At 37.9% G+C, this 12,010-nt stretch overlaps 2 protein-coding genes across 3 annotated transcripts in view; one reads left to right on the top strand and one right to left on the bottom strand.

The window, feature by feature from the left end:
- The window catches only part of LOC139624209 (RNA-binding protein MEX3B-like), a 222,134-nt gene that overhangs the window by 150,893 nt on the left and 59,231 nt on the right, over nt 1-12,010 (top strand). The gene's annotated exons all lie outside the window — the stretch shown is intronic.
- The window catches only part of frmd3 (FERM domain containing 3), a 57,420-nt gene that overhangs the window by 18,977 nt on the left and 26,433 nt on the right, over nt 1-12,010 (bottom strand). For both annotated transcript variants that reach the window (XM_071483138.1, XM_071483139.1), the window contains exons 6-11: nt 9,825-9,948; nt 7,261-7,348; nt 5,665-5,753; nt 5,143-5,206; nt 2,330-2,418; nt 418-492 (exon numbers count right to left, since the gene is read on the bottom strand). In XM_071483138.1, coding sequence (XP_071339239.1) covers nt 418-492; nt 2,330-2,418; nt 5,143-5,206; nt 5,665-5,753; nt 7,261-7,348; nt 9,825-9,948 — 529 coding nt within the window. The remainder of the gene's footprint in view (nt 1-417; nt 493-2,329; nt 2,419-5,142; nt 5,207-5,664; nt 5,754-7,260; nt 7,349-9,824; nt 9,949-12,010) is intronic.

Raw genomic sequence — 12,010 nt, 5'->3', positions numbered from 1 at the left:
GGCTCAAGGTAAACACATAGAACAGGTATGACAAATTTGTAAGGTTATGACAAAGCCACTATGAATCAGGTAATTCATTGTTAGCAAAATACCTGAAATTAATTTATGTTATCAACAGTAACATGTAAGTCCAAGGGTTGAGCTGAATACTGAACTGCTGAGGGACTGTGGGTGAATTTGCATGAGCTAAGATCTATAGAGTGGTTAAATCTTTTTCTGTTTCTTTTTGTCCCCTCCTACTGTCCATTGTTCCATCATAATTTTCTTGTCCCTCTTTCCTCACACATATAGACCCTCCGCACTTTCCTTTAGCACACATCTTTTACTGTCTTATTAACTTCTGTCATATATATATATATATATATATATATATATATATATCCACTCTTATGTAAACTAACTTGAATAGTGTCTCACCTGTATCTGAACCTGCTGCCTTTGAAGAAGATGTTACTGCTAGAAACTGTCTTTATCTGACTCGACTTTGCGCACCTGTCAGAGAGGGGGAAACAGACACACAAAGAGACGCACACAAAGAACTTATTATTATCATCAGAAAGCATCTAAAGCACAAACACTGAACACTTCACTCTTATAAAAACACTTTTGTGGATTTGTTCTCTATCTCAGCTTTAGTTAACAGCACCAACAGTGACTGGCTGGCAGTGACTTGCTGTGTACAGACTTAGCTTCCTAAAAAGCAGAAGAGCATGGTGTTTCAAGGTGTATAAGTTTAAAAGTTTATGCTGTAGGTTGGACCTACATCAAAATTTATCATGTGAAACCAGGCTCCAGAGCAATAAAGATGGTGCCAGAGTACCACCTTTGCTTTTTAGTGTGTGTGAGAGAATCAGAGAGAGAGAGAGAAAGCAAGAGAGCAAGAGAGACAGAGAGAGAGAGAGGCTGTATGTCCTCAAAGCTCTGCTTGGCTGCCATTTACAAACTCAATTCACTCTGATTTGATTAAGGGGTTCTGATGCTTGTCTGACACCCGAGATGACATGCCCTCCCTCTCTGTCCGCCTCTCAGAGACACACAAGCTGCTGTCATTAAGAAGTCAATATCCAGGGTTATACAGGCTAGGGCTGTTATCAGGGAGCTTTCATTACTTCATCAATATGTCTTCCTTTTGTAAGATTTTTTACACGTTTATATATTTTAACAAGATGATCAATACACCAACTGGTCTGCTGCATCAGATAAAACACAATACAGCAGAAGAAAATCATGTGGAAATATTTCAAAACTAAAATATGTTAATAAAAAAGGTGTGAGTGAACAGTAAAAAGGAATAGAGGTCTTGGAAAGAACACGATATATACAGAAGGTGAGGTAGATCTTTGGAGTGATTGACAGTCTGGAGGAGGAAGGACACCATGAGGAGATCACAAATCAGCCCTGGAATTCATGTCAACAGGATATTACATCTGACGAGCTGGTCGCAGAAGCAGTCCTTTTCATCCCACTCAGCACAGTCTTCACAATGCAATCTTTGCAGTTTGTCCGCAGGTCTCTCCCAGGTGGATATTTCTTAAATGTATTATTTCCCTCCCTTTGTGCTAACACAACTATGTTTCATCTGTTGTTTACAAGCCAAAAAAAAAAATCCCACAATTCCACAAAAATTAGAAAATGCTGATGAGCTCCAAAACAGCTAGCAAATGGATATTGTGATGAGGCTTTTTTTTCCTAAACTGTTATTTACAATGTCAAGAATAATTTTTTGTATGTTTACTACCCTCAGTGTTGGTTGAAAAATCTACCAGAAATTGCTTTTCTGATATTCCCACTGAACCCTGTCCGGGGCAAAGAAGTCACTCATTTTGTTTGCTTGCAACCTTGTATGACGACAGAAAATAGTAGAGTTAAATCTCCTTTCTTACACTTTCGCTTTCACCCCAAGCTTATTTCCATTCGTGACATGCCAGCAATGTCAATAGTCTCTGCAGATCAGAGCGATGGCCTTGGAGCAATCAGCTGCTCCCCAGTGAAGGACAGTAGCAAATTATTGCAGTCCCACAGTGAGACAGTAAAAAAGGTTAAAAAGAAATAATGTGCTGAAAATAAAAGTGGAACATGAAGGAAAGCAAATTTAAAATAAAAATGGATTCAAGAACTGTTGCCAGATACCCATTAAATATCTCACCATCTTAAATATTTAAAATGTTGATAAATCTTAATGCTAATATGTGCTTGAATGTTTATTCATCTTACTCACTTTTTGATGGAAGGGACATTTTTGGGTAGAATAAACTATTAAAGACCAGCTCAATATGTTTCCTGGGTATGTTTGTGTGCGTGAGAGTGTGTAAATGCATGTCAGACCCACTTGTAAAAGGCCTGGTTCTCCACGCCACACTTCCATAAGTGCTTACACGCTGCAGGGGTTGAGGTGTGAAATGTCAACACCAGTTTCTTCTGCACAGAAAAGGACAAAGACACAGAAAGAGAAAGAGAAAGAAAGACGGTGAGGATGAGAAGTGAGATTACCAAAAGACGTGTGAATAAGGACAAGAGAAGCGCTGAACATGATGAGAGAGCTGTGCAAAATGCTGACCCACAGACCCAAAGCCATAAGCTTAGCAAGATGTAAGACAGATATATTGAGTTGGCTATAATGTTCAGCAGTAAAAAGGTCTGCTAGCAGGAAATGGGTCTTTGAGGACTGGGAGGAGGAGGGATATATTCCTGTAAATGTCTAGTTTTCAGTCCTGTGTCTGGTAATATGAGATCCCAGATCAATGCTGCTCAACAACAAGGGGGAGGAGGTGAGGAGTGACTTACTGTAAATGGTAACAACCATGTTTTGCCACACCTATAAATTTTATGGAAAGAAAAGAAAAGGATTGGGACCTTGAATTGCTGTACACTGATCCGGCTTGTTCCCTTTCCTAAAGCCTCTTAGTCAGCTATTTTGCTCAGCCCCCCAGTGTCGCACATCAGTTATATAAGGTACAGTATATAGTTGTGATTTACACACATGTGCTGTAGTGGCCATGTGTGTATGGTCATAGGCATGTGAAAGTACCAGAAACTGCATGTTCAAATATTATTAAAAATTGTCTTTGGTCCCACTTTGGCTGTGTGCAAATGTGCTTTTAAAGCACGACATTAGATTTTATGATGCAGATTTAACTGCTCCTAACTAATTTTATAATGGTATATGTATTTATGAGTAACATAAGCATTTACAGAATTATCTTACATGTTGTGTTTGCAATACTCCAATCATTAATTGCACTAATTGTCCAGCTATCCCTTGGTCTCAATTAACCATTAAAATGTATTTCTAAGTTGAAACACCAATAGGTAACTAAAGAAACAGGGGTATGAAGAAAATTATAAAATAGATAAACTGCTATTTAAAAGGCACATAAAGTGAGTATTTAATGACAAAGCCACAAAAAGCTGCCATCAGCTCAAAGTGGGGCAATAACGTTGATGTGTTCCAGGCTAAATAAAAGAGGTGAGGGCAAATAGTGAAACCATGCAGTGACCTGTCACAGAGTGATAGACTACACACCAACACGTGACCCATGTCCTAAAATACCATGAAAAATCTTTCTTACAGAAATGATGTGAATATATACAGAATACACACACACACACACTCTCACTCACACAAAAACATATAAGAATGTAGTCAAAGTGAAGAAATCAACAATTTCCTCATGGACACACTCATAGATTATGCATCATACTGTCACATAATCTGTAGTTTAGTGATGATGAGCTGTGAAGCTTTTTTTGATAATGTAGCTGTGGGGCATAGTTGTACAGGAGTGAGACAATAAAGACATTTCAACCATAGAACTGAATATTTTCACTGACAAAGACTCAAATATAATAATAATAAACTAAATAACTGAAAATCAACAGATAAACTGAATGAAATGGCAATGCAGACAACTTCTGTATAAATGATAAGAAACAGATGAATTGACAAACAGGTGAAAAAAGATGAAAAATGTCCCTCCAGTTATAAAGGGAGGTGAAGGTAGGACTGTATGGAGAGGCATCAAATTGAGGATTTAAGGGCAACAATGTTTTGTGCGACTATTATTACTTGCATTTACTCACCAGTGATGACTATGTTAACACACAGAGAGAAGAGACAGAAACACAAAGATAAAACTGCATCTTCAGCCATTCATGAGTTGCCAGACAGACAAACAGGCAGACTGACAAGTTAAGCAGAGATGAGAGAGCTGGTTTAAGCATCTGTAATGAAGAGAATAGTTCTGAGATTGATCGACTGAATGACTGATTGATTGGTCAGCTGACTAGTAGATTAAAGAGCAACCTGGTTTTAACTAGAGTAATAATCATTTTCAAGTAATTTCAAGGCACCTCACAGCGATTTGAGACACAATCAGCTGTAGTTTTTGCAAAATAAAGGTTTAATACAAACATATATGAGGTGTAATGCACCACAATTGCTGCTCAGAATCTACCACAGCTCCAGACTGGATGACAACCATAGCGTGTACAGATGAAACATGTGTCCCAAATGCGAGACATCTGCTCTAGTCGTAATTTGACGCTACATTTTAAGTCAGTTTTTTCTGTCTGTCAGTTTCAAGGAGAGATGTCACATAATTTATATTTTTTTATGGGTACAGTGAAGGAGTCTCATATTTGGGCCACAGCTGACACATAATGTGAGGGAGGAGGTTAGTTGTAACACACCCACCATCCTGTTACAGTGAATCCTGCCTGTTAAGGAGATCTGAAACAGTGACACACATATACAGTGTGTGTGTGATGGTGGACCAGATTACATAGACAATCTGTACAGTTTCATAGCACATTTTTCAGATGTAAACATTACACAGATGAAGAAAGGGGGAAAGGAAAGGAAGGAAGAAGGAAAGAAAGAAAAAAAAAGGACGTGTACTACACTTTGAGGTCAAAAACTGTCACCAACACAAAACTGAATCCAAATGAACTCAGACAGTAACTGTGCATCTGCATCAAAGTCATGATTAAAGGTTGGGATCTAACAGGTCAACATGATGAGGATGACTTTTGTACAAGACTACACAATTCATCATCATGATGGCTGACACTGCACAGCACATTTTGTTCTTCATCTTTAACCCTTTAGAGGACGGGCAGCATGCAACAGGACACCACACTCACCTCTTTCTGAATCCCAATGACATAAAAGGTTTTCCCTTCAAACTTCAGCTTGCTGACATCCACCCTGCGAAGAAACACAATGTTATAGCTCAGAGCACATCTACAAAAACGGGATTAAAAAATAGGCTAAATGATAAAAACACATTTGACAAATTTCTAGTCTACGATTAAAGGTGGTTCAGTGTAATTATTTTTCATCTGGCAAAGCTTTGTGTACTTTTACTTAAATAAAACTGTGAATGAGGTATTGGAGGTATTGCTACTTTATTTAAGTAAAGTATCTAAATACTAAATATTCACAATAGATAATAAAAATGTAGATTTTTAGTTTTTACTGTGTGGTGTACCAGTGAACTGAACTGTTTTGTTCCGCATACAAGGGAACAAAACTCTGTAATGACAGCTAAACCCAAAGATTGTAATTTAGAGCGAGAGATATGTTGTGATTAGATATTATAGAGGCTACACATTTCATTTCCAGGCTTACAGGTTCATATTTAAGACTTAGGCAAATATTTGTACCATTTGAGGAGGTGGATCCTCTTGTTTCCCTGGAAGACCACAAAACCTGTCGCTGTGAACCCGAGAAACGCTGTGGAGCCTGTAAAGTCCTGGAAACACATGGCATTATGGGATACAGGTGGACTAACAGCAGGGAAGCAAGTGGGCCATCAATAATCGCCATGGTAATGGCGCCCACACAAAATCACTCATTAGTTTCAAACTCCAACCCCCCAATTTGCAGTAAATGGCATCAAGCACAAGGTGGAGAACATACTGAACAGATTCAGTTTGATGCAATGAAACAAACAACAACTCCAGAGTGTCACACTCCTACACTGCTGTTTATCATCTGTAGATCTCTCTTCTTTGCCGGTGTGCCTCTCTGTATCTCTCTGTAAATCACTGTCTTGCCCACATTTTGTTCCTTACCTTCTCTGTTCTAAATCTTCACAGATCTGCATGTGCATGATACTAGCCCCACCAATGACAGCCATCTCCAGAAGACCAAATTAAAAACAGTCCCGCTGACAAGAGTGGAGCAGATAAAGGGGATCTTCTCCAACAGACAGAATTTAAATATCTGGTTAATCTGCTTAGCATGCTTTGATATGCCTGTCCACGAGAGAGTTTCCCCATTTCTCACTCTGACTGGGTGGAAGATGAACACAGAGGGTGAGACTGAGAAATATTGCTTTTTTTTAAATCAGATTCAGTTTGTTTCATCTATCACAGTACAGCACATGAGGAAAATCAAGAAAAAGTACAAGCAGTCCTTGACAGTAGAAAGTAAGGTGAAGTGAACCACAATAGTACCTGTAGAGCTCAGCTATAAAGATTTCCAGTGTTAACAGTATGAAGATGGAGTCAGTGCCACTGACTTGCTAAAGCAAATCAATGAGAATATCGATCCCCGAAAGTGATGGTTTCTGTGCAGATTTCTTTTGTTTACCAAGATAATGTTGCCAGAGGTGCAAGTGTCACCTAGACCTTCCCTCACTCATCACATCTCCTCTCACCCATACTATATCTCTCCTGCTGACCTCTCAGGTTTGCTGAATGGTAAAGTTAATCATGTGTATATTTGGCTGTTTAATAATCACATTAAGAGCAAACAAGCAAAGGGTAAAGAGGACAGGTGAATACGTTTGTAATTAGCACAGTCGGACTCTCCACTGAAGCCAGAATTTGTATGTCCACAAAACTGCACAAACAACTGTGGTGAATGTTTACACCTGTGAACGAATGACTGCAAGTAAAATTTTCTTTCTCTCTTTCTTTCTCTCTTTCTTTCTTTCTTTCTTTCTTTCTTTCTTTCTTTCTTTCTTTCTTTCTTTCTTTCTTTCTTTCTTCTTTCTTTCTTTCTTTCTTTCTTCTTTCTTTCTTTCTTTCTTTCTTTCTTTCTTACTGTTTATGATCACATGCGTATTGTTCTTGAAAATTCTGTGTTGCAAGTGTTAACTTAAGTGACAAGTGAATATGCTAAAGGAAAGAAAAGAAATGAAAAGAAAAGAAAAGAAAAGAAAAGAAAAGAAAAGAAAAGCATTTGATCAGCATAAATAGCATCAGGCCTCACATCCAGACTGGATGAAAGTGGACGGTCTTCACTCCTGTTACCTTGCATGGATGAGGGTCAACTCCATATGTTTCCAGGCTGTGAGCCCTTTGGAGCATGTTGAGCTCTGCCATTGCAGCACACTGGCCCCTGAAACAGAGAAGAGGAAAGGAGAGAAGAGGACAGGAAAAGAACGGAAAGGTTTATTTAAAAGAAATCTCCACATTGATACTGTTAGTGTATGTCCCTGCGTGCCTGCTTATGAAAACACCACAGGTATGTTAATGCCTTCATGTTGAGTAATTGATGTGTTTTGTAGTCCTCCATAAGTCAGAAATAGCAGTTATAGTCTACAGATGATCTATTGTTTCGTTATAGAGTTTTCATATAATAGTAACACAAAATGTGAAAAAAGAGTCACCCAATCAAAACAGGAAGTATAATGGTCCCATGCATTCAGTGAGTTATGCTGTGTACTTCAACTTGAGCCCCATGTATTTTTTAGCCTATATTAAATTAAGTAAGAAGGATGTGCTATTAGCAGTTCCTGCTTCCTATGTATCATTGTAGGTCCAGATAAATATCGACAAATTATTTCATGCTGAAGAACACTTTAAAATGTGACTCTAAGTGGATTTATGGATATTTACTAGCAATGCACATCGTCAAAAATGAAATTACCTGAAAGTGTAAGTCACACTGAATCTAAATACTAAATACACATATGTGTGCCTATGATTAAAGGTGGTTCAGTGCCTAACTCAATTAAAAGACAAAAGAAAAGGTTCATTACATTTGGTCCAGTTTTTGATCATCTGTTGCCATTTTGCTTTACTCGCTCATTAGTCTAAGTGCTGCAAAGTCAAGACACTGGGTGATATACACTGCTACTCATCAAGATGCTAGACATATAAATCAACATTAAAATTGCAGACACATACATTTGTCTATATGTACATAGAGGAAAATGCTAAACACATTAAAGAACTTTTTGACTATGGGGATAAAATTCATACATGCATTTGTAAATCACCTGAAGTCTCCCTCAGCTCAGAACTAATCTACATGCTGTTAATCCTGTCAGTCAGACCCGTCGGGGCAGAGAGAGGGCACTTGGCATCATTTGCCTCGGTGCTTTGGGGAATGAAGGATTTGTCTTTGATGTTCTATAATCGCTGTAAGTGTGATGATCACAAACCTCACAACATCATTCATGAGCTGCAGCAATGATACAAATAACCACAAATGACCCAATGGAGGGGGTACGTGTATATGTTACTGTCCATTATGTGATCTTAAGACTTAGGACTTTGGATGGGCCATCAATTCTGCCATATTTCAATCTTTTCCCTTTCATTATTATATTAGTGCAGAAACCTCTGGGTGCATCTCCTTTTCTTCATATTGCATTTTTATTCCACAGCCAATTTCCTTCTTCGAACAAGGTTCAGACATGTTAATAATAAGGCCAGACACAGCAGACCAAAACATTTTGTTCATGAACTGGTCAAATCTGAGATTTTGGGCTATTTTGCTTCCATAACATGTCTTCTTTCAGACTAGTGGGAAGAAAACATCCAAAATGCAAATTTGGGTGGTTTTTTTTTTTCGCTTTGCCTGGTTGTATCTTTAGATTTCTCCTTAACTCACCAAAAATTTGCATTTGAACTCAACATGCAATACTGCAAGTTGTCTGCACCATGTCATCACAGGTATAGTGGTAAAGCTCTCTCTCACCTGCACAATGTTACCAGATTCAAACATGATCATTTCCTTTGTATCAGATTCTGTGTCTATAAATAGTGGTTTGGTTTCCAATAAAAATGTATTGAATGTTACAATACAAAGTTTGTTTTCTCAAAATTAATTTTTTTCTCATTCTCCAAGCCAGATATGTCCGAATTTTTATGGCTGTAGATTTATGGAGTGATATGATTCTAACCTGTCAACAAATTATTCAGTGTTCAGATTTCTGTTCAGGAAAATTTATGCATATTTCATTATGTAATTCATCATTTTTTGCATTTAAATTTCAGAAAACCTGCCACCCAAATAATTGTGATCATGTACGTAACCAGTTAAAACCAAGTTAAAATCTTTACCCTATTCACCTTAGGGTCTTGTTGGAAAGAGGCTCCACAGCATGCCAGGGTTTATAGATAATTATTGTGTCTAGGCAGTTTTCAGCTGACCCAAAAGCAGGGGCTGTGATCACATGCAGAGGGACACAAAAGGTTGCAGTTTTTCAGGTCTGGGTTCAGCTCATTTGATTTAAGCTTTTATTCACTCGCAACTAAATCTAAACTGAAATAGCTTCTGCAATGCAATCAAACACAAATCTCTGGGTATCATCCAATTTTGTCTCTAGCCAGATTGACAGAAAGCGCTTTATTGTCTGCAGAGAAGAGAGCTGTCTCTGCAGCCTGTTTTGAAAGCACAGATCACAGGAGTGAGCATCCACTCTGTCACCAACATGAAACAGTGAAGTGATAACAAAGACACTGCTCCAGACAGCAAACAACCCCACCACACACACACACACACACACACACACACACACACACACACACACACTCTCTCTCTCTCTCTCTCTCTCTCTCGCTTGCTCTCTCTCTCTCTCTCTTACCTGAGCTCATTCTTGTGTATTTCCATAATCTTCCTCTCCAGTTTGAGGGATTGTTTAGGAAACAGCTTGAAGTCACTGATGTAGTCTGACGGGTGCTCCTCTGGGTCATAATCCCCGAGCTCAGCTGTAAGGAGAGGGTGACATTAGTGTGAAAAAATGATGGTTAAACACTTTAGAAAATGTATATGTGCTCTAACCTCTCCAACAGAACAAGAATCAGCATACTAATGAAAATGTCATACTGTTCCTTTAACATCTGAGGTAAAGAGAGATCTTTTTCATTAGATTATTATATTTCCACTAGAGAATATACTCATAAGCATCTGAGCCAGATAAGCATAATAGATAATTATTCCTTACTGAATCAAGTATAAAGTCCTCACAGTCACTAAAAGCACTCTTAAATCCATTCTTAATTAATAGTCATAATAAAGGTTAAATCAAAAACTTAGCTGGAGTTTAATTAAACAGTAATCCTCAACCTATTCTCCAGCTCTATAATCAACAGCCCAACAAAGTGGAGCAGGGACCTGCCCTTGTTAATCAGAGCAGCCAATGATACGCTGCAAACACACTTTGGTCGAGATAACTCAGCCGGTTACACTGAGCTCCCTGGGGATATGAGCCAATCAGAGCATTAGCACAGTTTGGCGATTTGTGTATCAGCAAGAAGGGCTCACTTATATGATACAGCTCTGCTAATTCTTTTCTTAATCCATATGAAAGCAAGTGGCTCCGCACTGTGATTCAACATTAAACTGTTACTGCTAATTAGCTGAAGAAAAAAAATCCTCTCTTGTTCTTTCTCCCAGTCCGTATACTGTACATCCTGTGGTGTTTTAAAATGTGGGATTACAACAGCAGTCTGGTAACTTGAAAGGAAGTCAGTTAATGAGGCAGAGACCAGACAAATGGAGGGATTGGTTTGATTGTCAGAGTTAGTTTGATGGTCTTTGTTCAGACTTGTGGAGATTTAATGTTACACATCACTAAATCCAAACAGGTTGCACAACACAAGCTAATATATACATAGAAATGAACACTAGTTGTCACTAAATATTTACATCCTGTGACTGGAATATAAAATATGGTTGACATATCAGCTCATGCTGTTTAATAATGATGTGGTGTGAACTGGAGGAAATTTTAAATTACATTTCACAAAACTAACACAATATAACTAAAATGAAAAAAGCTAAAAAAAAAAAAAAGCTAAATGGTAAGGACATTAGACTAAATAACTATCTTAGCTGAATGTGTTAGTTAGATTAGCATAGCTGGATATTTAACACTCACTCTAAACTGCATGATTATTACTAACTCCAAAACACATATTTCTCTAAATATGCATACAGTATATAAATAAAACACAACAAAGTAATAGCTAAATTTACAAAGACTAGCACTGTTGACTGACCCAACACTGTTATTTGTGGTTGGGCACTGTGTTTCCAATGTTTCAGTCTACAACAGTGCTTTTAATAGTTAAAGTAGTTGGTACTATAAAAACTTTGAAAGGAGCTTAGCAATGCATTTGCAAATAGATCTATAAATGAGATGGCATGACTGTCAGAGTTGATTTCTCTGTGGGTGTCTCTACAAAAAATGTCATCCAGGCATTATTTGAGGAGAATCTTTGAAAATATTTTGAGGGCAGCACTTTTATTCATCCCCATTCACAAACAAGGCCACATACCAGTGTGATGTGATGAAAGAGAAAGCTACTGGCACTTATGTAATTTTGATGATAAAATCTCAATCTGTATCTTCCTTCTATAAGAGTCTTCTTTAGTAGATTCCAGAAAAAAAATGTGAGGCAGTTTCACCGCTGAGTTAATTGAAAAGGTCATGTGCGGTCTAAATACTGATGTAAACATGTGGACAAGGGATTGACAGTGAGAAAGCATATATCAGTTACTGAAAACACAGAGTAATAAGATGTATTTAAAACTGTGAAACAAGTACTTATGAATCTGCCAGGGTCCGTCATTAATGTCATGTCATCAACCACTGCTAACTACACAATTTTCAAAGTGCAGCAAAATTATATAAAAAAATAAGAGTAAAGCTGCTGCTGTATCCATGTGAAAATCTTAACAGTTAATAAGTAAAGACTCAACTGTGCCATGCTAGATCACCAGTAGAAACCCTGTCAACAACTCTACACCAAATTCACTGTCTGCCAT

The sequence above is a fragment of the Trachinotus anak genome, unplaced genomic scaffold (assembly GCF_046630095.1).
Source record: "Trachinotus anak isolate AG129_WGS33_773 ecotype Australia unplaced genomic scaffold, CSIRO_AGI_Tana_v1 ptg000008l, whole genome shotgun sequence".
In the NCBI taxonomy this organism is placed as follows: domain Eukaryota; kingdom Metazoa; phylum Chordata; class Actinopteri; order Carangiformes; family Carangidae; genus Trachinotus; species Trachinotus anak.
The sequence above is the reverse complement of the archived record's forward strand: the minus strand, read 5'-3'. Positions and strand labels throughout refer to the sequence as shown.